The sequence below is a fragment of the Antechinus flavipes genome, chromosome 5, assembly GCF_016432865.1.
Source record: "Antechinus flavipes isolate AdamAnt ecotype Samford, QLD, Australia chromosome 5, AdamAnt_v2, whole genome shotgun sequence".
Lineage (NCBI taxonomy): Eukaryota > Metazoa > Chordata > Mammalia > Dasyuromorphia > Dasyuridae > Antechinus > Antechinus flavipes.
Genome location: NC_067402.1, coordinates 227,156,742 through 227,183,275, shown reverse-complemented (window position 1 = coordinate 227,183,275; position 26,534 = coordinate 227,156,742). Strand labels below are relative to the sequence as shown.

Below are 26,534 nucleotides of genomic sequence, written 5' to 3'. Positions count from 1 at the left end.
TCTGCGCTGCCAGAAAGGGGTACCCACAATCCCTTACTTTGTGCTGAATCCTAAGGGGATTTAGGGGAGCCAAACCTCTTCATTTGGTTCCTTGAATCCTGAACTTGCCACTCATCATTTTAACTCCCTGATCACCAGGAACCCTAACCTCATCATTTAACTCCCTGACCACCAGAAACCCTAATCTCATCATAAATTTCCCAGAATTACTAGATTTATAATTAAACACATTATAGATAGTTACTTTTAATTAGCTTACAAATATCCTTAGGACTTGTGAACTATTAGTGTTTTCAATTAATGTTTTCATTTTTTTTTTTTAGTTTAAATAAAAAGACAGGTGGGTATATTAATAAATTAATGTTCTTGGGGTGTATGGCAGACTTGTATTTTTCCTCAATGGTTAGATTCAGGGACACCAGGCAGTTCTGCTCTTGAAAAAACTTCTTATAAGAATCCAAAAAATTCCTTATCTATCTAGCTATCTAGATAAATAGATATTATATAGATTAAGAAAGTCTTTCAGAGCAGGTGGTCCATATCTATATAAGAAAAAAAACCTGTAATTTATATTTTAAGCACAAATCTGCCAGTGACAACTTTACTATTTAACTAATTCTAAGGAGTTCTTAAAAAAAAAAATCCAAATTCATCTTAGCTTCGAAAATTTCTCCACCTAAGCTTTTTTTGAGTTAGACAAATATGATCAAAGTCAAAACTGGCAGGGACAAAGTCTAGCATTCATCATACAGAATAGTAGTTCATTAGCTTTTGGTACACCTTGGGAGAAGCATTTTTCTAAATTATCCAGTCTTTTTTTCTTCTCTGCCTCCAAGAATTTCTTTTTTTTTAAATCCTGGTCAAGAGTGAAGATGTTTCTATTATTTTAATTATTCAAAGTTTTTTTTCCCCCTCCTTTACTTTGACAATGTAATGTTCAATTGTTTTTAGTTGTGTCTGATTCTTTGTGACCCATTTTTGGGGTTTTCATGGCAGATATGCTAGAGTGGTTTGCTCTTTCCTTTTTCAGTTCATTTTTACAGGTGAGGAAACTGAGGCAAACAGGGTTAAGTGACTTGACCAGACTTACACAGAGTTAGTAAGTATCTGAGGCCAGATTTTAACTCAGGAAGATGAGGGAGATGTGACTCATCTGGACTCTGCACTTTGGTGCCATCTACCTGCCGCTATGACATCATTGCCCTAATTTATTCAAGGCTTTAGACTAAATAGTTTCCTAATATAATTTTGTAAAATATTGCCTAAAGAGGGAAAGGTGTGTTTTCAAGAAAAGGGAAAGAGGATGTCATAATACTGCCATACCTTTTCATAAAATGTTTCCAAATGGGATTTTAAATTGGTTACTTAGAATCTTGAAGATTGAGGATGAAAAGGTGGACTACTACTACCTTTTCCCTTTTTTTCCTGCTAATTTCTAATTACTAGCCCTTTTTTTCTGCTCTAATCAGTATATTCAAAACAAGATTCTCATTCTTTAACTTCCCTCTTTGATTTTTGCTTTCATCTTGCAGAATTAAACTTATATTTGATTAGCAGAAGAAAAAGCCTAACATAGTTGTTAGAAAGACTAACTTTTCTTAATCCTAGTGCTTTCTTTCTGTTGTTTCTATATAACTTGCTTTGCATATGTATGTATATATTCTATATATAGTTTTCTTCTTTTATATTTTGTTTCCCTTATTATATTATAAGCTTCTTGAGGGTAAGAATTATCTTTTTGAAGAAGCGACCCTGAAACTCTAAAACTCCTTGAGGAGAGATTTTTCTTGGGCCCTGCTGTCTGTAGGACCCTGCCCGAGGAAAACAAGATAAACAGCTTCATTCTGTTATCTAGGAGGGTTCAGTCCTAAACTGGAGAATTCCAACCCTATTCAATTCTAAAATTTTTCTCAATTCCAGCTCAAGCTGAAATCCAGCTTGTAGATAAAAAGAGCCAACTTGGAACTCCACCCACTAGCCCAACCCCCATGGAGCAAGCTTTGCTTCTAACCAAAGCTCCTATTATTAAAAAAATCTTAAACCCCCTCTTTGCAGAGGTCCTAATATGCTATCTCATACTATGTTATGCCATGCTATGTCAAGGAAACCTTTGCCCACTGGAATAATATACTCTTCCAGCGCTATCCTTTTTTTATCTCCCTCACCTATTTCCCTAATGAGACTTTATACCTCTCTGTCAGGATTTTTCTACCAATAATAAACCTCTGTTTTCAGTCTAGCTTTTTCGGGTTCATAAATTACTTTACGAAGAATCTCTGTGTCGCCAGAAAGAAGGGGTTCCCAAAACTCCCTACCCATGTGCCGAATCCCAAGGGATTGTAGGGGAGCCAAACCTCTCCATTTGGTTCCTTGAACCCCAAACCTGCCACTGGACCTCATCATTTAACTCCCTGACCACCAGGAACCCTAATCTCATTTAGATTCCCTGAATTTAATCTTATCATTTAGTTCTCTGACAGCCCTAAATCTAGACCTCATCATATTTTGGTTCTCAGAACTCCAAAACCTAAACCTCATCATTTTGCTCTTTTTGTATCTTTAGTGTTTAGCACAGTGCCTTGCCTGTAGTAAGCACTCAATAAGTATTCATTGATTGGTTTCTTCTGCTATCAAAACCAGAGAGAGTGCCTTAATTATTATTCTTCCCACCTCAGTTTTTCAGGATTCTCTAAAGCAAATTTAAGAAAAGAAATCCGTAATAGCAGTTTGTAAAGATTTAGTAATTTTTGTATATTTCTGTACCTCTTAGTTGTTAGCTGATTGCTCCTTCCTCAGATTAGTTGTATTTACTTGTCTTATATTTTATATCTCCAGCCTGCTGAAATGTTAAGTCTACTATAGGCAGGAACTGTTTTTTGGCTTTTGGGGTTCTTTGGTTTAGGTTTGTTCTTTGAATCTTTATCTTTTAGCATAGTGCCTTGGGCATATTCAACAAAGTGCTTTTTGTTCTAATTCTTTCGAGAGTCTCCTTAGTGGATTTATTAACTAAGCTATTGGGAAAGAGGGAAGGGAAGAGAATTTGTAGAGCACCTACTGTTTGCTAATCACTCTGATAAAATTTAATCTTTACAACAAGGCTACAAATAGTTAGGTATTATCCCTATTTTAAAGTTGAGGAAGCAGGGGCCAATAGAGATTAAGTACTTTGCTCAGGGTCATATAGCTAGTATTTGAGGTCAAATCTGGTCTCAGACCTTCCTGCCTCCCAACACTTCAACCACTGTTAAAGGTAGCTATCTAAGCCAAAAACTACATTTTACATTTCCACAATTGCCCAAGGGATTCATTATTCATGTCTTTTTATTGGAACTTGAAAGATCCCCGTATAAACAATTTTCAAACCTGCTTCTCCTGTTGAGTAGGAAGTTTTTCCTTGAGTACTAAAATATTTGAAAATTTTAAAAGGTTCAGGATTTCTAGCATTGTATATTAAGCCCCAAATTAGCATCAGGGTAACTGAAGATTCAAATATTAAATGGTTTGATTGGCTTGGTTTGTTGTTGTTTCTAGTAGGAATAACAATTAGCTTCAGAGATATTTTACTTTGCTTTTGTTCCCATTGGCTCTATGCATCTTTATTAATATTACAGTGAATTTGTAAGTCTTCTCAAAAGGCAAAGAGTATTTTGCCCATTTAGAATCCAATATTTGAACTACAAAAGAGGGCCAAGAGGTCTGTGTTATAGGCAGGATGGAGAACTTCTTTCTGATTTACTTCATACAGACACATCTTCTGCCTCTGAGGATGAGGGTTCTCTGAGACGACAAGCTGCTCTCTCTGCTGCCTTGCAACAGAGCTTACAGAATGCTGAGTCCTGGATCAACCGTTCAATTCAGGGATCATCTACTTCTTCATCAGCATCTTCTACACTGTCCCATGGAGAGGTCAAAGGAACCACTGTGTCACTAGCTGATGTATTTGCCAGTACTCGAATAGGTAGGAGCTGAATCTCCCCTAGAAACCAATTATATTCTCTTTGGTTAATTTTGACTCTCTGTATCCAGAGGTTGGTTTATGGTTTAAGTTTGATTCTTTGATTTTTCAAAGTGACCTAAACATGTACAATCAGATAGAGGTTTACAACTAATGAGGAAAGGGAAGAAATGTTCACAGAACAGTTACAATGGCCACCATCTGGGTTATTGGTCTATATTATTGTTCACCTGAAGCCATAGCTATTTCCATAGCAACATTCAAGCTGTGAGAGACAATACCTGTCTTAATATATATATGGTGGGTTCACTTAAGATTATGAAAATTTGTAGTGGCCCAGATTCTTTTAATTGTTTATAATTTTTAAACAAACAAAAAATCAAATGAGAAAACTTTTTTTGGAGTATAGCAAGAAAGCTTTTATTCCTATCCATGGGATTGGCCTTCATTGTTCTTGCTGCTATGATGTTGCTACACATTGGAGTATTTAGGCTAAATGTTCTGTGTAAGTTGCTAAGTACTGCTGATTGCTGCTATGTAAAATAAGTTTTTGTTTGGCTCTGCTTTAATGTTTTGTGTGTGTGTGTAAAATATATCCATCTATGAAATATATCTTGTTTCTTTTTTTTTGCTTAGTCTGATACAAATTGATATATAATTCATGTTAGCATTAGGCTATGATTACTTCTCTTTTCTCTTCTGTTGTTGATTGTATTTTGATTTTTTTTTTTTGTCACACTGGTGCTTTTTCCGTTTCTTTATACATTTGTGAGTCTTTGAGTTCTGAACTAAAATTTTGTGAAACTTTCCTCTCAGTATTATAATTTTTAAAGAATTATATCATGGTTATAGTCAATCAAGATGCAGTGTCTCCAAATAACCATTCTTAGAACTACTAGAATCTTCCATTTCATTTCTTGCATCGCCTACTCTAGTCCCCTCTTATCTCCCAACATATATAAATAAATAGTAGAAGTTTCATAGTACTGTCACAATTCTGTGTGTTCTTCTACACTTTTTGTTTATTTGGGGTTTTATTTTGTTTTGGTTTTTTTTTTGATGAGGGAATTGGAGTTAAGTGGCTTGCTCAAGGTCATGCAGCTAGTAAGTATTAAGTATCTGAGGCTGGATTTGAACTCAGGTCCTTCTGACTCCAGAATTGGTACTTTATTCACTGAGCCATCTAGTTGTCCCATCTTCTATATGCTTAACTACCACCTACTTCCTGATTGGGGAGCAAAAGTGTAGTAGCTGAGTCAGGTTTTTTGAAAAATCATTGTTTGCATATAATTTGATCATCTGGTAATGGATTTCAATTAAATAGTTTTTTAACAGTGCCAAATCTTATTTGTGTAGTTTTCTTTACTGTCATATCCAGCTGATGGTTGGATATGACCATATTTAAGTCTGTTTTTTATTGACAATGTTTTGTTTTATACATTTTTTTCTCCCTTCTCTAGAAAATTTCTCTGCTCCCCCTGATGTCACCACAACTACCTCCTCTTCTTCATCTTCCTCCTCGATTCGCCCAGCAAATATTGACCTGCCCCCTTCGGGGATAGTAAAAGGCATGCATAAAGGGTCTAATCGTTCCAGCCTTATGGATACAGCCGATGGTATGGCTGCTTTTGGTGAACATCTTTAGCCAGACAAAAGAGAAAAGTTGAACTAGTTTATTTCAGTTTATATTAGTGCCTCATTTACAATGAAAGTAATTGCAATTTTCTGTCCAAGTTGCTGGCACTATCTTGTAACTGTGTGGATATCTGTTTATAAATATTTAATATTTCCTATGAGATATTTTTAAAACTTTATTTATTTATTTTGTTATAGCTTTTTATTGACAAAACATATGCATGGGTAATTTTTCAACATTGACTCTTGCAAAAACTTCTATTCCATTTTTTTCCCTTCTTCCTTCTACCTCCCCTAGATAGCAGGTAGTCCCATACAATATTAAATATGTTAAAGTATATGTTAAATATACTTTACTTTATACATACTAAATATGTATACATATTTATACAGTTGTCTTGCTACACAAGAAAAATTGGATTTAGAAGGAAGGTAAAAATAACCTGGGAAGAAACACAAAAAATGCAAGCAAACAATAACAGAGAGTGTGAATGCTATGTTGTGCTCCACACTCATTTCCCAATGTTCTTTCTCTGGGTGTAGCTGGTGCTATTTATTACTGATCAATTGGAACTGATTTGGATCCTCTCATTGTTAAAGATAGCCACTTCTATCAGAATTGACCTATGAGATATTTTCAACAAAAAGTGACTTTGAGGAACAATAACAAACTTCTTGAATCTTTTTTTTTTGTTTTGTTTTGGTCACCCTTTTGCCTCCTGATGATGCCTATGGGCCCCTTCTCAGAATAATGTTTATGAGTGCACAAAATAAAATACATAGGATTTTAAAAGAAACTAGTTACACTGCAGAACATTCTACAGACAGAAAGACTTCACTCTGTACTATCTAGTGGCAGATCTAATAACTATAGTAATTTTAAAGTAATTTCTACTTATGATTGTAAACATTATTTAGAGATCACCAGTTGTAATGTGATATGAAAATATCACAATTTCTTCTGACAAAGTTAAAGATGCTGTTAAGGGTACTGTAGTTTGTTGCTTATATTTATCAATGAAATTTAACATTTCAGTTAGAGGTTAGTCAAAATAAAGGTGTAATTTTTTTTTTTTCCCATCAAAAGTCACAGACCACTGAAAGTCTATCCAGGGAGTTCTTAGGCATCTGCAGATGTCAAATTAAAAACCCCCAAGATAAAACTTGAAGAAAGAAGTAAAATATTGGATGATGTACTAATTTACTAATTTTATTTTTTATTATGATCATAAAAACTAATGTGTAAATTTGTAGGTAATTGATGTCATCAAAATCAATTCAGACTTTGGAAGAAGTTCATATCATGAAAAATAGAAGTGCCTATGATGAGAAATGAATTTTAAATCATTATATTCCATGAATTTCACAATTTAACTTAATAATTTTCTTTCTTGTAGGTGTCCCTGTCAATAGCAGAGTCTCTACAAAAATTCAACAACTTCTGAATACTCTGAAACGACCCAAAAGGCCTCCCTTAAAGGAATATTTTGTAGATGATTCTGAAGAAATTGTAGAAGGTACTAAAATATCTGCTGGACACAAAGTCTGAACTTACTTTTTAAACAAAGGGTATCAGATCTGTTTCAAGATCTAATGATCTCTGTTGAGTGTTAAGCAGTTAGTGGGAGCTGAAGTATGAAGGGCATCAGGAAAGATTTCATATAGAAGGTGTTACTTGAACTGAACCTTGGAATAAGAGATCTAGAAGGTAGAGATGAGAAGAAGATATATTTCAGTCATTCACTGAGCAATGGCCAATGCAAATACACAGAGGTAAATGTAGATATATCTTGCATTCTAAAAAGGAATTAACTTGAGGACATTGAATTAACACACAGTATGTAGCTAGGTAGTTTTTCATGTGACATCAAATTTAGGGGAGGAGTTGAAATATGACCTTAAATATTAAATCTGCCTTTGAAAACCTATTATGTGCCAGACACATAGAGAAATACAGTTTCTTACCTCAGAGAGCTTTGACTCAAATGAAATGAGATCTAATTAGTTAAAAAGATAACTAATAAAACCAGCAGTTACTAGTAACAGTCAAATATGTTTAAGTGCTATTGTGGTTCTGGATAGGAAAATTCTTCTTTGGGATAGACTATTCTGGACTTCAGAAAAAGTAGTAGAATGATCATTAACTATTTATTATATATCACCATCAACAAATTTTTATTAAAAGCTTGCTGTATTCAGATTTTTCTGAAACCATCTCCTTCCTCATTTAGTAGCACAATTAATATTACTTCACATTCATACACCTTCACTTGTTCAGCCATTTTCCAGTTGATAGGCATCCTTTTAGTTTTCAGTTCTTTTCCACCACAAAAAGAATATAAATATTTTTGTATCTAAGGATCCACCAGTTTTGAGATCTTTAGGGATAGAGCTAGTCATGGAATTGCTTGGTCAAAGAGCATACCCACTTTAACTACACTTTGGGCATAATTTCAAATTGCTTTCCTGAATAGTTAAACTAATTTACAGCTTCACTAATAATGTAACAATATACTCATTTTTTCATTGCCTTTGTCATCTTCCTTTCTTATCATCTTAGCCAATCTGATGTATGTGAGGTGGTACCTCAGGATTACTTTAACTTGTATTTTTCTAATTCTTCGCTATTTAGAGCTTTTTTTTTTTTCCAGTGGCTATTGATAGGTTAGATTTCTTTCTCTGAAAATTAAATATTCATAGTCTTTGACTATTTATGCATTGATTTACAATCATAAAATTAATATACATAGAACTGAGGAATAGTCTTTTTCCTGTAAATTTGATTCAAATTCCATATATGCTTAAAAATGAGCCTTTTTCAGAGAAACTTGAAAAGATTTTTTCCTTAATTTCTTCTCATTTTGGTGCTACTAGTTTTGTTTGTGCAGAAAGTTTTTAATTTTATGTGATCAAAATTAACCATTTTACTTCTTTTGAACTCTTTGTTCACTATATCATCTTACTGCTCTTTATTGTTGAAAAAGTTTTGAACAAACTTTTCCAGACCAACTATTTTATCCTCCATGCTTGAAATTTATTGCCTCCTCACCTCCATCTTCTAGAATCCCTGGCTTCAAGATTTGGCTCAAGTTCCATCTTTTATCTGAAACATTTCTTGTTCTCTCCCCCTAAATGCTCTCTTCTGCTAATGTCCTTTCTCACTGAACTTTCCTGAATTTATTACATATTTATTCTATATATACTTAACATATACATGTTATTTTGCTTAGTAAAGTTTTAGCTCCTTGAGAACAGGGAAAATTGTGTTTTTGTGCCGTAAACAACTATATCCCCTAAACAGCTAATCGGCACATAGTAGGAGCCTGGTATATAATATATAGCTGGTTATAATAATTTCTTTCTTCCATGATGAGTCATCTAAAACAAATTGAAAAGTTTTCTTCACAGAGAAATGAACAAATAATTTAGACCTACTTTGAATATTAGTATCTATAGCTATAGTGCCTTGCTTACCCAATGGACACTTATTAAATATTTAAGATGAACTGAACTAAACTCTAAAGTAAATTTAAAACTAAGTTAAGGTGAACAGTGAGTTTATCTCCAGAAGTAGTGAGTTAATTTCACTTGAAAGTCTTCAAATGATAGCTAGATGATCATTTAATCATGTCTTGCCTTTGCTATACCAGTCCAAGTACTAATTGAATTGGCTATTCTCTCAAGTCTCTTCTAATTCAGCAATTTTATAAGAAAGGAAAAATTAATTTGCAAATAAGAACTTAAAATAAATGAGTATTTTGATTCTTTCATGTCTCCTTTTAATTAAATACAATTTCCTTTTATATATACAGTACCTCAGCCAGACCCAAACCAGCCTAAACCAGAAGGACGTCAGATGACTCCTGTGAAAGGAGAGCCATTAGGCGTTATTTGTAACTGGCCTCCTGCTCTAGAATCAGCACTGCAACGATGGGGGACCACGCAGGCCAAATGCCCTTGTCTGACTGCACTTGATGTTACAGGGAAGCCAGTTTATACTCTAACATATGGTGAGTTTAAGAAATTTTAATTCCTAACTGTTCTTCTACTCTGGGATATTATAAGATACATGAGCTTGTGGCAAAAAAAAAAAAAAAAAAAAGATAGTTTTTTCCAGAATTACTTATGGTAGGAGCTTTGCAAACAAAAATAACAGTTTTTTAGTATTATATTGAATAATTACTAATCTCGATATTTCAGCAGCCCTTTTAAATTAGGTAGTTGGCTTATCAGTGCTAAATATATTGTCAAATATTTCTATTTTCCATAGAAGTTGAAGATCTGCCAATATTTTATTCTAAAGAAAGGTTTGATAGCAGGGAAGTAGAGAGACTTCCTAACAGTTGATGAGGAAGAATATTTAAAGATAGAAAGGCAACACTAATAATATTCTAGTAAAATAGATAGTTAATTTATAAATTTGTAGGCTTTTGTTCATTCATTTTTACTACAAATGATATGTATCTGAAACCCCAAACATTATTTGCATTATTAGAAGCTTTCAAGAAATTCAGGAACAAAATTTCCCCACTGTTGTTTGATATAGTTTTTAAAATCTGGTGATAGCAGTAAGACCAGATTAAGGATTTAATGGCATCAACTTTGGTAAAGAAATTCTCTGTTTGATGCTAATATGATAGCTTACTTTAAAAACTAAAGAAAATCATCAAAGAAACTAATAAAGCAGTTGATAGCTTTAGTAAAGTAAAAGGATATATTGTCAGTGCACAAAAATCAACAGTGTTTCAATTCAGTAATAATAAAAGCCGGGATATAATCAAGAGATAATCCTATTCAGAATAGCCATAAAATATTTAAAATTATCTCGAACCAGTCTATCAAAACCCTTGACTTTATAAAAATGCAATTACAAAGCACTCTAAAGAATAAATTTTTTTGCAGCAGTCATTTTTAGTTATTCTTTTCCACCACTGTTGAAATGATTCCTCCATTGTAACAAAGAAAGAAAAAAAGACAGTCCTTTTTTGTTGTTGTTGTTATAAGGGGTATTTCTTACAATGTGGGATTTGGGAAGGATATATTTGAAAACAAATGTGATATAAAAATAAATTGTTTCAATAAAATTAGCATTTTAAGAAATCAGACATTTCTTTTTCAATGCACTGTTTGTGGACATACCAAAGAAGCTTTAAAATGATCCTTTACCTCATAAGGAGGACCGTCTTATGAGACAGATGAAATATGCACATCAGAAATAATAGATACCAATAATAAGAGTAATCATGAAGAGGCACTTTACAACATTGATTGATTTACACATTGATTTCTTGTCAGAAACTTTGGTGCCAGTGGAATATGGATTCCATGAGGTTTTTCTCATGGACCTTTTTGTTTTTGTTTTTAAACAAAAATTATGATGATTGAGCCTAGAATAATGAGTGGGAAATAGTAATCAGACTGAAAATATTTTTGTTTGATGAAATTGAACCATATTGGACTTTGTTTTATTGTTCTTTCCCTAGCTTACTTAGTGTCTCCATAGGAGCCCTTCCATTGCTTTTTTTTGGTGTGGAAATCCCATTGCTTAGGCAGCAGATGAATTTGATCTATGCAATCTATTGAAAAATTGTCTTTTTCTTTCTAGGAAAATTATGGAGCAGAAGCCTCAAGTTGGCCTACACATTGCTTAATAAATTGGGGACAAAAAATGAACCAGTATTAAAATCTGGAGATAGGGTAATTTTTAAAATTTAAAATTTAATTTTTTTTCTTCTTTCTTTAAGATGAGAGGAATGGTGAGGTCATTGAAGTGACAATGATATTTTTAAAGAATATAAATAAAGTATTTTTCAGAAAAATACAATTATGTTGAGCTTTCTGTCACTACTTATTAAAATCATGAAAATTGTTTGCATCCATTCTTTTCCTAGGTATAATATTGCATTGTAATTTTAGTGTTCTTGGATTGAAGGGAAATGTTAACCTTTTATTTTGACCAATTTTTTGCTTCATGTTTCCATCTCTTTACTTATAAGCCACCAAAACAACAATAAAAGAAGACTTTAGGTCTTTCACAGCCTAATGACCTTCAAACAGAACTTTGAGACTTAGAGTAGCAGAAATAGTGATTGGACTACCATTTTACTTTGTTTTATTTTCATTAATAACCAAAAACCTTTGTCAGTTTTTATTTCCCTCCTTTATATGTTACTTTTAACGAGGAGCCAAATTAAAAAATCTTTCATATACCTTTGAAATACAGGTGTCTTTTTTTTTACTTTAAATATTTATTAAATTTGAGGTAGTTTGGAAAAAAACTTATTTTTAAAATAGGTTAATTTCTTGGCAGTTAAATACCAGTATCGCTTCATGTAGCATTTCGAGATTTTACAACTTCTTGTCAAGCTTCCATTGAGGACATGAATATAAGATTGAATTTTTCAAGAAGATCAAAAAGTTCATTGGATTAACCTTTTAAATATATATTGTTTAATGTGGCAGCAAGCATTTTGGGGGAAAAAATTATGCCAAAAAACATCCAAGTCTAAAATTTTACTTTAATAGAATACAATCATCTATGGATTCCCAGAATGTGTTTTTTTAAGTGGGTCATTCCTACTGTACATTTTATAAAATTGTCATGTGCCTTTAATAGTAGCTAATATTAATGCTTAATACTAAGAATAGTCTCAAAATTTATCTTATTTGGGGAACAGGCTCAGAAAATTACCATTTCCTTACTGTTCATCAAAACTGACATTTATCCATAGGAAGGCCAAGATATATCTTTAGAGTAATTTGCTGTTTTATTTTTGTTATTTTAATTTACTCCAGAGTAAACAACCTTTGCATTATAAACAATTTGACACTGAAATTGAGAAATATCTTTGTATCTCTTTTAATTGAATGTCATCATGAATTTTAGGTCGCCCTGGTCTACCCCAACAATGATCCTGTCATGTTCATGGTGGCTTTTTATGGATGTCTCCTAGCAGAAGTGATCCCTGTACCTATAGAAGTGCCACTTACTAGAAAGGTAACATTGACAGAGCCAAAAGGCATGATGGTGGGATAGAACATATATTTTGGATAGTGTATTTCAATTACACTGAGAGTAAGGTGCTTACTTTCTAACAGTTTTCCTGAAAATTGATACAAGTTGTAGAAACATACATTTTCCATATGTACACAGGATCATAGATGTAGAGCTGTGGGAAAACTTTGAGGGAATTTCCCATCTCCTCTTTTTTACAACTGAATGTTCTAGCTTAGGGAATTTAATAGATTTATACAAGAGTGAGTTGTAGGGGTAGCTAGGTGGCTACAGTGGATAGAGAACCAGCCCTGAAGTCAGGAGGACCTGAATTCAAATCTGGTCTCAGACACTTAGGTCCACTTCCTATCTGTGTGACCCTGGGTAAGTCACTTAACCCCAATTGCCGGGGGAGGGGCAGGAAGGATGAGTTGTAGAAGAAAGATTAAAACCCAAGTCTTCTGATTGCAAATCCAGCTTAACAAAAGAGTGCAATTATTTTCCTGTACCTCCATGTCACAAAATTATCATGAAACATAATTAACTTTTTTCAATATTACTACTACTACTACTAATAATAATGATATTAATAATAACTCATATTTGTATGACATTTAAGCTTTGCAAAAAGCACTTTCTATAAATCCCATTCAGGCAGTTGCTGTTTGACTTACTTCTTTCTATCCCGAATAATTAGCATAGTTCTAACCATTTAGCATTGTGTATTGATTGTTTAATTAATGGGACACTGGGAAATTAGTCCTTTTGAGAGATGTTCTATTATTTATCTCAGATCAAAATTAAAGAGCATCATTTTTGATCCATAAAAAAGTGGGAAATTGGGAAAGGAGGGTTACAATTAATTCTCAAAGTATGTAACACTTTGGCATAAAGTTTAATTTGTTATCAAGAAGATTGTTACTACTTAAATTTCAAGTTATCAATAGATTATTAGCACATAATTAGCACACAAGTGACACAGAATTACCCTGGATTAGATTTTTGGTAAGTGTAAGGTCAGTTTTTTTACTACTTTGATCCTAAGGCTGGATTATTCCTCTGCACAGGATGCTGGAGGACAGCAGATTGGCTTCTTACTTGGAAGTTGTGGTGTTACCTTGGCTCTCACCAGTGAGGTTTGTCTGAAGGGGCTTCCAAAAACTCAGAATGGAGAAATTGTACAGTTTAAAGGTTAGTGGAAAACTCACTTGGGTTCAGAAAGTCAGTTTCACAATTATAAGATAGAGAAGACAGTTAGCTATGTGTGTCTGAAAAGATTTAGAGTTTTTAGTGAAGGAAATGATCATGGTACCAAAAAGTTAATGTTAACACCTCAGGCAGCATAGAGAAAGGAATAATGTTCCAAACTAGAAAAGTAGCACATCTAGAGAATTTTATTCATCTTGGGAAGCTTCAGTCTAAGGAAGGACATTGGTATGTGAAGAGAGATTACCCAGAGTAAGAAAGTCAGATCTTGCCATATAAAAATTGATTAAACAAAGTAAAGATGTATAGCCTAGGGAAGAAATGGTAATAACTATTTTAAAGTTTTTGATAGGAGGCTAGCATGTGAAATAATGATTTAAGTTCTCTTATTTGTCAGAGAAGACAAAACCATGAACAACTGGAACAAGTTTCAGAGGCATAATTTGGCCTGGAATCTCTCAGATCTATCTGACTCTTCCTGTACTCACAAAATTCCCACCTTAGTTCAGGCCTAATTTACTTCCTTCCTAGATTAACTGCATTTGGTCTCCCCTTTGGTAAACCTGCCACAAAACTCTCACCATTTTAGTCCATCCTCCACAAAATAATTTTCCCTAACTGCAGATCTGAATGTGAGCCTTTCATATTGAACCAATGCCAGTGGCTTTTTAATGCCTATAAGACAAAATTTTTATCTTTAACTCCAATTCATAAGAGTCCTTCTCTTTTTGTATGACCCAGCTTAAACACCATTTTCTATATGAAACCTCTCGTGAGCCCTGCAACTGCCAAGACCCTTCCTCCCTTGAAAACTCCCTTGTATTTAGCTGCTTTGTATGTTTAATTTATATTATACTCTATATCTGTACATTAGAATATGAGCTCCTTATGCATAGGTACTGTTTCATGCTTTGCACCAATATAGCATCTGGCACTGGTAGGTACTTATTTATGGTTGATTGATTGATTGATCCAAATTATCCAGAAGTTGAATTGACTATAATGGGAGGTAGTGAATTTCCCTTTCCTGGAAGTCTCCCAGCAAAGGCTGGATGATTGATTATGTAGTATATTGTATGAAGAATTTTTAGTCATGTTGTTATGTATGGGTTGGACTAGGTGGCCCTCCCACCTCTAATGTTCTATGATAATAGGTGTTAGCTATAAGTTAAAAGGTATCAAAAAGTAACAAAATTCAGCTAAAACACACAAAAAAAGTATTGGTTTTAAATTCCAAAGTTAATACATATCCTTCTTTAAAATAGCAAACTACAGAAAATGGAACATTCCATGTACAGTCAATTGCAATAACTATTATTAGATAATGTAGTTTAACTAAATTTTGTGGTTAGGTATGGGATGAGAGTGGTGGGTTTATTGGAAATTGACTGTTATTGTCAATACAAAATGTATCATAAGAATTAGTTTAGACAAAATAAGTTTTTTAGGCATCTGAAATAGCTATGACCTTCCACTAATATGTTTCATTTGTGTAAATGATCACCCTGTATACTTGAGTTAAATATCTTATATCATGACAGAATGTTAATCCTCGGATGTGAAATGCCAAATGAAAATAGAAGAAAATTGCTTGAAATTGTGGAGAGGGCAGCTACTTAAAAGGAAAAAGGTTTTATCCAACTTTACTGTAGTCCTTAGTATTCCCCTTGCTTCACCCATCTTCCTAACATACTAGTGTATAGTAAAAATTTCCAATCTCGAATTATCTTTTTTCAACCTTCAGAACTCTGGTGTTTGTATTGTCTGGCTTTGACAAATATGTTTTCTTCATAATAAGTTAGCATTCATTTTTTTAAGTTCTTCTAACTATGAATAATTGGGTGAATCCAGCTTTAGGAAGCCTCTTGTCAGTAGAAGAAGCCTATCAGAAGCACATATATGTTACCAAGGCTGTCACATAATAAAAGCAAATCAAAATTATTGCTTATTTCAAATAATTCACATGTGACATCTAAGCCACCCATTGTTGAACAATCTTTTGTAGTCAGTAAAGGGTTTAGAGTTTAAATCAACAAGAAACACCAAAAAATACTTGCTAAAAGAGAAAAGCAAGTACATCTCCTGAACTAAGGAATCAGGGTTCTTGGCTCTATTCTTGTTTGTTGGATAAGTTACTGAACTTTTCTAGGACTTGAAAATGTTGGACCATTTATAAAATTATATTCTGTGATAAAAGATATGACACTATACTGTTAGGAACCATTTCATAAAATGATAAGCAAGTGGAGAAAAAGGAATGATTTCATGTCAATAAAACTGGCAAAATCAGTTCTTTATTAAATTATATCTGGATTTGCAAAGATCCATTTGGGCATAAACTCTTTCCCTAACAATTAAAACCAGTAATTGCTTTCTTTGGACTTGATTTAGGTTGGCCCCGGCTTAAGTGGGTGGTGACAGATTCCAAGTACCTTTCTAAATCACCTAAAGACTGGCAGCCACACATCTCACCAGCCAGCATTGAACCTGCTTATATAGAGGTAAATTCTGAGATAGGCTTGGAAATTTTGATAAACTTTCTGCTATAATGATAAATAAGCATCTCAAAAAAAACTCATTTTATAGAAGTTTTAATATTAGAAGGAACAGCTTACCACTTCTATGTCAAATTTCCATATAATTGAAATTAAAATACTTTCTAATGGTATAACTGTTGAAGTATTTCTTCTTACCTTCCTTTCTACTGATAGAAACCCATGAGTCTTGGGGTTGAAGGATGTGGAATTTATACTGGAGCTGAAGAGATAGTAACAAATAACATCAGGCTAAGGATATATGAAGGAAAGAATTAATGATTCTGCCCTTTTTGCTTTGCCAGAGAGCTATGAAGAAGTGAACAAAAGAAGGAAAAGCCACGTAGTATAAAGGAAAGAGCCATTTTGGGACTCAGAACATCTGAGTTCAAATTCTACCCTGACTACTCCCCAATTTTTTTGACTGTGGTCACTTAACTTCTTCAGATCTTAGTTTTCTCATCTGTAACATTGGGGGTCAAGGGAAGGGTGATTGAGTGCAGTAGGTTACTAGGCCCCTCTCAAGTAGTTAGCACAGTGCCTGATACATAATAGGCACTTAATAAATGCTTGTCAACTGACTGACAACTTTGAATTGTAAAATTGTCAACTATATTAAACTGCAAACTAATATTAAAAAAAGCAAATGGGATAAGCAGCAATTAACTGGATTCTTAGATGATGTGCTGTCAAAGATTAATGTGGAAAGTCAGGCAGTAGACATTTATTAAGTACCTACTGTGTGCCAATCACTGTATTAAGCACTGGGGACACAAGACATAGGGACACAAGGGACATAGTTTCTGCCCTTAGAGAGCTCCCAATCTAATGGAGGGCACAACAGGCTAGTGACTAAAGACAAAAAAGATATAGATAGAGCTCATTGAAGATAACTGGCTGTGTCACTTGAAGCACTCCCCTCACTTCTCTGAACTTTGGACTCTTCATCTGTCAACTAAGAGTACTGGACTAGATCTTATCTAAGATTCTAACGGGTAATAACACATGTAATTCATAGTTATCTTGTTTTCCAAAAAAGTATATTTCATTTCCATATGGATATTCACATGGAACTGAAACATCTAGGATCCATTGTGGGGAATCTTTCAGGTCCTGCGTAGCACTTGGCCTTTTTTTAACTCAATAACTTAAAGAAGGAAGAAATTTACTTTATTTATCAAAAATAAACTCCTATGGAGTTTCACAAACTTGGGGTTAGAAATCACTCTTTAATTATGCCTCTTTTTTTTTTTTTCTCAGTATAAAACAAGCAAGGAAGGAAGTGTCATGGGAGTCACAGTATCCCGGATTGCCATGCTGTCTCACTGCCAGGCTTTGTCACAGGCCTGCAACTATTCTGAAGGTCAACTCACATTCCAGAGCTACCCTAATTGTATTACTTTCAGATATACTAACATTGTCATCGAGGTCAATTGATAAACCCCTTGTTGATTGTTTACATTTAGAGTAAAAATATTCATAGTTTGAATAGCTTCACTTTTATACCTATTCTTGCTTTGATTCCCATGGGTTGGTCTTTCTGGTTTTATTATAATTTAAGGGATAAACCTAATTCTGGGTAAACCAAATAAGGATGATTTTGAGAGATTTAATGAAATTTTTAAAAAAAAGGTTTTAACTTAATTTTTCTTTTGGCTGCATAACAACATAGACTTCATCTGACCCTCAGTCAGAAGTACTTATAAATTTGGCAGGAGAATCACAGAACTTTAGCTCAAACAAAATATAAGAGAGATTTAGCAATATGTAGGTGCAGGTTTTGTTGTCATCATTTTTGTCATGTACCATGTAGTGATTTGCCCCTTGAAATATTTCTTAAAAGGCATCTATCTTCTAACAGGTTGTGTGAAGTACTTCATATGCTTCAATTAGTGAACATTAATAACATATTACCCAGTTATCACAGGTTAACTTGAAGCCCTTTGACAGTTTATAAATAAATTAATAGATCCCCAAACCTGAAACTATGAAATAGATGCAGTCCTAGCACTTTCAGGTAAGAAATTGCACAAACTAAGGCAAGTGGTAGTATATTGCTACTTTGGCTACTTAATGATTTTTCACTTTGAAGATATCATTGACTATCAAGCTTTTTTTCATTTTTCCTTTTATAGGGGAAACCATAGTAAATGTATTAGATATCAAAAAGGATGCTGGACTGTGGCATGGCATATTTGCGGTAAGCTCTTCTAACTAATAAACTTACTGTGTAAATTGAGTAACAAAATTTATAAAACAACAATTGATTATTTGAAATGCTCCTTTTAGCTAACTATTGTTTTTTTAGTTTATTTAGATATACAATATTAATGTTAATCAAAATAAAAAGAAATGTATCACTCTATTACTTGCTTATTATGTCCTTTACGTAAGAATACATATGAGATAGAAATAAAAATCCCATCTGCTATGATGGCTCTTTTCCTAAAAGATACCATGAACACCATATGTAGACCTTTCAGAGACTTACCTCATCTCTTTTCCTACTGTTGGTGGTTATACATAGTTACATTTGGAATTTGTCTACATTTGTCATTTTGTGGTATGCTATATCTTATATTTGGCATTATAATGATGTTACTTTGTATCTTTTGTTGCTTTTCAGAATGTAATGAATAAGATGCACACAGTTAGTGTTCCCTACTCAGTGATGAAGACTTGTCCCCTATCTTGGGTCCAGCGAGTACATACTCATAAAGGTAGTCACAGACACCTTCTAAAGTTAAAAAGGCATTGGCCATTTTGACTATGGTTTCGGTGGGTGGAGAGAGATGAGATATTGTCTTAGTAATATGTAGTTCTCAGAGCATGGCAGTTTGGCTAGAACATAAAGGTTTAATTGCTGTAGATTTGAATAAATTATTTACTTAACCTTCCTCAGCATCCTTATTCATAAATTGAGATAAATACACCTTAATTTAAGTGCTTTCAAAGAAATATTTAACTGAAAAAAGTTGTATTGGTAGTAATATTGGAATACTGGGATTAGAATAGAGGTTATAGTTGCCACCATCTCCTTATAAGCAATTAGTCCCCTGAATGTAGTACTCTACAAATCTGTGAGCACAAGGTACAGTTTTCTTAAAGAGTGTTTTACAAAAAAACATTTGAATTTTCATTAATTGTATACTACAATTCCTAAGTTGATTTCATCAAATTTAATTTTTTTTCTATGCTAACTTTTCTCTTTTGAATTTACAGCCAAAGTGGCTTTAGTAAAATGTCGAGATTTACACTGGGCAATGATGGCACATCGGGACCAAAGAGATGTGAGTTTGAGTTCTCTCCGCATGCTAATTGTGACTGATGGAGCTAATCCTTGTGAGTATTTATATAGTGTGCCTCTTAGAACCTACTTTTTTCTGACTTATTTTATTTTCCTTTTATAAAGTACAGCTGTTCACTTCTATTCAATGTATTCTTACATGAAATAAAAACCAACTTGTGCTCTGTCAATCAAGTTATCTTTTATTGCAGTATAATCTGTGTGTACGGTACATGGATATTCTTGACTGAAAAAAATCAAGATAATTTTGTTTTGGAATAACTATGTCTACTATATCAGGACTTTCCTAATCCCTCTCTTTTAAATATCAAATCTTAATAGGGTTCTTATTGCCAATTTGATATAAATAAACTCATCAGTAAACAGGTTATAGCAGTAATTTTCCATCCCAAATTTCCTGCCTCCCCCACCCATAGTCATTTATTTATGACCAATTCTGATTTTCAAGAAATAATTCTCTTGAGTGAAGTTTCTTTTTCATTTTTTTATTGATATTTTTTGTTTTTACATGACTTTCATTTTCTAGTCTTTTTCCTAGATAGTATTCTTTATTTTTTTATTATTATTATTATAATAGCTCTTTATTTACAAAGCATATGCATGGGTAATTTTTCAATATTGACCCTTGCAAAACCTTCCGTTCCAAATTTTCTCCTCCTTCCCCCCACTCCCTCCCGTACTTGGCAGGTAGTCCAATCCATGTTAAATATGTTAAAATAACATTAAATCATATATATATATATATGTATATACATATGTATATATATATACATATACACACACACACACACACACACATACACACACATATTTATACCGTTATTTTGCTACGCAAGAAAAATTGGATCTAGAAAGAAAGAAAAAAACCTGAGAAGAAAAACAAAAATGCAAGCAAACAATAACAGAAAGAGTGAAAATACTGTTATGGTCCACTTGAGTGACGTTTCATACCTCTAATCAAGCTGATAAAATTTTTTCATATCTTTCTTCCAAGGCTCTCATTTAGCAGGTTTTTTTCTTCTTTTAAAAAAAAAAACTAAAAAAACAGGTTTTACCTGTAATGTTTTCAAGTCATTCTTTTCTATGTTTTGAGTCTTGATCTTGCCTGTTACCACAGAAGCTCTTTATGGTCAGGTTCTTTTTTTTTTCTTGGTTCATTTTTCCAGCTTCCTTCTTGATTTTGTACTTTATATTAGTGCTAGGCTCTGCCAGCTTTTATAGGGAAAGGCTAACCTGAGCTCCTATCCTTTTATGTTCTTTTCTTGATTTCACAGCTCATCCTGGGAGCCTCTTAAGTTTTCACTGTTCCCAAAGGGTATGATCCAGGGAAAGGTCTGTTTACTGCCCTCCAAGTCAGAGCTCTACAAATCCCTGACTGAGGTTTGGGTCTGTTAGCTTCTGCGTGACTGAGTTTCAGTAGATGGCTGATAGACTCAGTTATAATTAGCCTTATAAGAGGTTCTCCAGATTTAAAGCAATTGAACTGCTGAGTTTCTTTTGGTCCAGGCCCATTCCCCTGTTTATTCCACTGTAGATTTATGTGCTGGATAACAACTGAGTTGCTGCTTTGTTTTCAGCCTTAGAACCATGTAGCTATGTTTCTAGAACTTGTTCCCTCCTCATTACAGGGCTAGGGTCCATGCTCACTTGTGACTACTGCTCTCCACTCTGGCTCTGGAACCCAAAACTTGATAATGTACAAAAGAGCTGTCAGATGACATTCATTCCATTCTTTCTGCCCAGTGTTTCCTACCCTGGTCCTTTTTCTATCTCTCTGCACTGTAATGTTCTCTACCAGTACCACCACACATGCTCCTGGCCAACTCCTTTCTCCAGCGCCTGAAGATATCTGTCTCTCCCTCCCTTTTTTCTCTGTCTCTCTCCCCCCTCTTTGTGCTCCTTTTATCCCCTCTCTTTCTTTCTCTTTTCTTTCCTCGTCTTCCTTTTCTTCTCTTCTCCCTCTGCCTTTCCATGTCTTCCTTTTTTCCTTTTCCAAAATTTCTGGCTTTTCATGATCAGATTTCAGATTGGTACATTTTCTACTCTGTTGTGAAGAAGCTCTGGGTAAGCTAGACAAAAAATGCTTCTCACTCCACCATCTTACCTCCTACAATTGAGTTATTTTAGGAAGCTTTGTTAAACTGCTGGGCTGTCTCCTCTCAGTGTAACTTGCTGCTACACTTGGCCCATCCTCAACATCCCTCCTCAGTGAGTCTTTTCTAGGTCTTTATGATCAGTGTAGAAAACACCCGAGTACTCTTAAGAAACGGCCCTGAAGAGTTACTGCTTGCAGCCTAGCTACTTAGGACTTTGGCATTGTAAGGAATGAGATGGCTAGTTTGATGAAACTTTAGCAGATGTACTCGGCTTAATCACTGATGGCCTCCATTTGTGGAAATAGCTGTATTCAATGAGATGCTAATGGCCCTGGTGCTGAGGTATGATGGCACAGTTAAAACATTTGCTTCACCCAGGACCGTGCAACATTTCTAAAACTGTCATTCTTTTGGGTGTTTGGAAGGGGAAAAAAGATAAAGTAAACCAGGTACAATGAATAGATCCTCTACTTCAAAAATAGGCATCTACTTAAACATGATCCAAGATGATGGTGGAACTTCACAATTCTCATTCACCCCATACATCCTCAGCTCCTGAAGGCATCTGAAGAGAATTCTTCAGGTGTCCACAGTCTATACAAGATGAAGGCCAATGGAGTTCTAAAAATGCCAGCCATTAATGTGAATAATTATATTTCTAAGAGCAAGTTTGTTCACTTATATGACTGGCTATCATCAGTTCTTCATTGATGTCTTCAGAGACACAACAGATAGGATGATCTTGAGTAATGTAACTGTAGTGGCAGAAAACAGTAATGTGAGTAAAAACTGCTGTATTCATTCAGACCATTTGGGGCTTTGGGCATGCAAGAATCTTCATCACAGAGACAGGTACCAACAGTGAATTTGTAGGTGTCTATCGAGGGCTGTGAGCTGATCACCATGTAGGAGGCTTACAAAGAGAGAAGCATCTTTGTCATACCTTAAAATCATATTTGGCAGGTACTTTGAGCAATGAAAGCAGTGCCATTGTCTATAAAGTCAAACCCTTAGATATGGAAAAATATAGTGATTGAGCAATAATTCAATGGAGAAGATTCTAACTTTATCTGGAACAACTCCTATAGTAACCAAGTGTTGGCCCAGTTTGAGCTATGTCTAGACTCACGGAGAAAATATTCTGTAAAAGTCCATTTCTGCTCAAGAAACTAGATGAAGCAGTGAGTAAAGGCTGCCTTCATTAGCTGAATGTGAAGCTGACAGAAGCTGGGAGTACTTGGGCTTGTGTAAGGAGGGCCCCTTCAGATCTAACCTACAGATACTGAGATCCTCCTGGTCCAAAGACCAGTACCTAATAACATTCTCTTACTTGCTCAGCCCTTCAAAAATAGGTTAAAATATAAATAAACTATACTGACATAACCAGGCTTTGTCTATAGTATTTATAAGTTGAATAGTAAAAATGAGATTTTTTTTTTTGAAATTTATTTGTATAAGTTGGCAGCAATATAATTGTACCTTATAGACCAATAAACTAGTTCTAAGAAAATGTATGTGCATTTAGAGTCCTTTGGAAGTAAAAATATTCTGTATTTGTTTCCTCAGTTTCTCATTAGAATATTTTTTTAAAATTGCAATAGTGAAATTCACCATTATCAGGTTTAAAGTTGGTCTGTTCTATTTGCTTAGGGTCTGTATCATCCTGTGACGCTTTCCTGAGTCTGTTTCAGAGTCATGGTCTAAAACCTGAGTCCATCTGTCCTTGTGCCACATCTCCTGAAGCTATGACTGTAGCAATTCGCAGGTACTGTTCAGTTCATCAAATGCAGAACAAAAAATTGTATGTTTCAACTAAGAAGGAATAGCTAATACTTGCCTGATAGAATGGCATGCCCATGAATACTTACCTAATACTTTTTGTTCAGAGAAGTATTTTACTAGCCCAAGAGATTAAAGGTTAGTAATGATGGTATTTATAATTAAATTGTTACCTGAGAAAAGGGATTTCATTTGTTTTCTTACTGTTGTCATTACTATTAATCTAAACATGCATGCCCAGTCTAGTCTCCTGTTAAAGTAAGACTTTTTTTCATATTATTTTTCTCCTTTTTTTTTTTCAAGTTAGATAATATTGTGGACTTAAAATAAGCTTTCTTGATTATAGCAGATAACAGAAAACTGCATCACAAAAGTCTTCCTTTTTGCTATGTCTATGCTAACATAGGCCCTTTTTTACTATTCTCTTGAACTTTTTCCATAGCTTCCTAACACATTTTTGTGTTATTACTGTCTTCCCCCTCTAAACCATCCTTATTAATACCAAGTTAATTTTGCAGATGTTGCTCCTCTGCTGAAAAATTCTTCAGTGACTCTATATTCCCTGCCCACTATTGTTCAAATGCTTTTGCTTGGCATTTAAGACTTTTTACTATCTGATGCTGTCTCATCTTTCAGGCCTTACTTTATTCTCATGTTCCTATCAAAACTAGAGTGTTTCTATCCCCTCCATATTTCCATTTCCATTCATTTATTCACACTATTCTCTGTGACTGAAGTATGCTTTCTTCCTACCCCTTTTATTTATTTAATTCCTATTTACCCTTTAAAGCTCAACTTCAATGATAGCTTCTCCATGAAATCTCTCATTTTCCCACTTTCACCAATCAGTAATAAATTTTCCCCCTTGAACCTTATATTCTCAATAATGTGCCTGTTATAGTTACCTATGTGTATCATATATATATAAACTTTGTTTCTCCCCAATTCCAAGGTTTCATATGTTGCTTTGCATATAGTAAACATCTAAAAAATAATTGTTGAGTTGAAATTAAGAGCATATTTCTACACTGATGAAAACTTAGCCATTCTTCTGGTCATTCTATGATGTGATTCTATGACTGTGGTACTTTAAAAATATATTGGGTTTTCTGATGTACAGAAAGAATTACTATTATAATTAAAAATATTAGACTTCAAATCAGTTTGGTTTTTTCTTCTTAGACCTGGAGTTCCAGGAGCCCCTTTGCCAGGACGAGCTATTCTTTCAATGAATGGCTTAAGTTATGGGGTAATCCGTGTCAATACTGAAGACAAAAATTCAGCTCTTACAGTGCAAGATGTGGGACATGTGATGCCTGGAGGTAAGTCACAGGAAGTGTCATCTAGGTTTTTTTTTAAGTGTATGTTCCTGGAACTTGTGGGATCTGATAAATTAGGATATAAGAGGCTAGGAATCCTGTATCAGAATTAGGACATTTTTATGTCAAGTGGTGTATGTAGCTCCTGTTAAGGCTCTTACATTCTCAATTAGTCATCACTGGAAAATCTTAATTAGATTATGAACAAAGTTTTCCAATGGAAGGAAGTGCTCATTGTAGGGGGGTAATATGGTTTTCATTGTCCAGAAATGCCTATCCAGCATAGGTGAGGTATTACAGTAATTACTATCATTCTACTAAAGACCTACAACTACTACCAAAACCAACAATCCCACATAAATTACCCAAGGAAAGCAAAGCAGCTTCTCAAATCAGGAGATGACATAAAGAAAATTACTGATTCATGTATAAATTGAGTATGACTAATTTTATACCTAGCAATTTTGAATATAGTGTAATATTAAGTGGAAAAAGCACTACATTGGAGTCTTGAGACCTAGGTTCAAATCCTAGCTTTGCTATTCAGCTTCCTTTGTCACTTTCACTAGTTACTTTTCTTCTTTGGGGCTACATCTTCATCTGGACTAAATTGAAAGTTTTTAAATCTTTTCTTATATTAAGGACTCCTTTGGTAGTTGAGTGAAATCTTTAGTTCTACTGTCAAAATAATCTCTTTAAATGCTTTAAAATAGGGTACATAGAATTGCAAAGGAAAGTATTTATATTGAAGTATAACCTATTGTAATGTTCTGGCTAGCTTTCTGGAAGGCCTTGGCCTTGGTCTCAGTAGAATAATCACCATAAGAATAGTCAGGAATAAAGTCCAAAGTCTTTATTGTCTCCTTCAGTCTCCCAGTCTGCCATTAGTCTCAGTCATTCAGCCGGCCTACAATCTCTGGTCTCAGCCAGTTAGCAGTCTGCACATCTCAGTCTCTGACTTCTATCTGATTCTGACCTCGTAAATATTCTATTACAATTACCTCAATTCATTATATCACTAGGGAGCCATTATCTCATCAATTCTACTGAGTTAATATCTTGTTGTAAAATTAAATCAATCATACTGAGTCTTAAGTATACCTTTTCAGAGTTCCTGCCCTTTACATCTCCCACTTTCTTTTGTTTTAGAACACAGGAGGTCACACCCTCCCTGACTTTTCAGGGAGGTGAGAACCCCCAAAAGGAGGTGATCACACCCTCCCTGACTTCTCAGAAAGGGGGGTAAAAACACCAAAAAGCAGGTGATCACACCCTTCCTGACTACTCAGAAAGGGAGATGAAAACACCAAAGGGAAATGGGGGGTCTGAAATTGAAACAGGTATATATAAATCCTTTAACATGGGAAATATTACAGAAGCACATAGCAATATAGCACAGCCTAGTAGTAATGGCTCTCCTCACAGCTGGCGCAGGCTCAGTTTGGTGTAACAGACATGAATTATATATGCAAGTAGTGATATAACAAACAATATGAATCAACATGAGGAATTATATATGTCCATAAGTCCTAGAAGGAAGGTATATAGATAACAATTACACTTACACCTACTTCGGCAGCTAAGAGATCATCCAAAATCAATCTGTTGTCCATTACTTCACATGTCAGGGAATCCAATGATTCCTGCAAGTTTTGAAGTCCTGCAACAGTTTCATCATTTGTTAGGGAATCCAGTGATTCCTGTAGATT

General features: G+C 34.3%; 1 protein-coding gene across 2 annotated transcripts in view; it reads left to right on the top strand.

Annotated features, from left to right (window-relative positions):
- DIP2B (disco interacting protein 2 homolog B) overlaps positions 1-26,534 on the top strand; it is a 211,151-nt gene that overhangs the window by 132,246 nt on the left and 52,371 nt on the right. Inside the window, exons 5-18 of one of the 2 annotated variants that reach the window (XM_051963694.1) lie at positions 3,746-3,958; positions 5,416-5,571; positions 6,988-7,107; positions 9,403-9,600; positions 11,196-11,287; positions 12,477-12,587; positions 13,652-13,775; positions 16,182-16,291; positions 17,585-17,687; positions 18,460-18,524; positions 18,951-19,044; positions 19,547-19,666; positions 23,378-23,492; positions 24,689-24,828. In XM_051963694.1, the coding sequence (XP_051819654.1) occupies positions 3,746-3,958; positions 5,416-5,571; positions 6,988-7,107; positions 9,403-9,600; positions 11,196-11,287; positions 12,477-12,587; positions 13,652-13,775; positions 16,182-16,291; positions 17,585-17,687; positions 18,460-18,524; positions 18,951-19,044; positions 19,547-19,666; positions 23,378-23,492; positions 24,689-24,828 (1,761 nt within the window). The remainder of the gene's footprint in view (positions 1-3,745; positions 3,959-5,415; positions 5,572-6,987; positions 7,108-9,402; positions 9,601-11,195; positions 11,288-12,476; positions 12,588-13,651; positions 13,776-16,181; positions 16,292-17,584; positions 17,688-18,459; positions 18,525-18,950; positions 19,045-19,546; positions 19,667-23,377; positions 23,493-24,688; positions 24,829-26,534) is intronic. The other variant, XM_051963695.1, reaches the window with a different exon arrangement.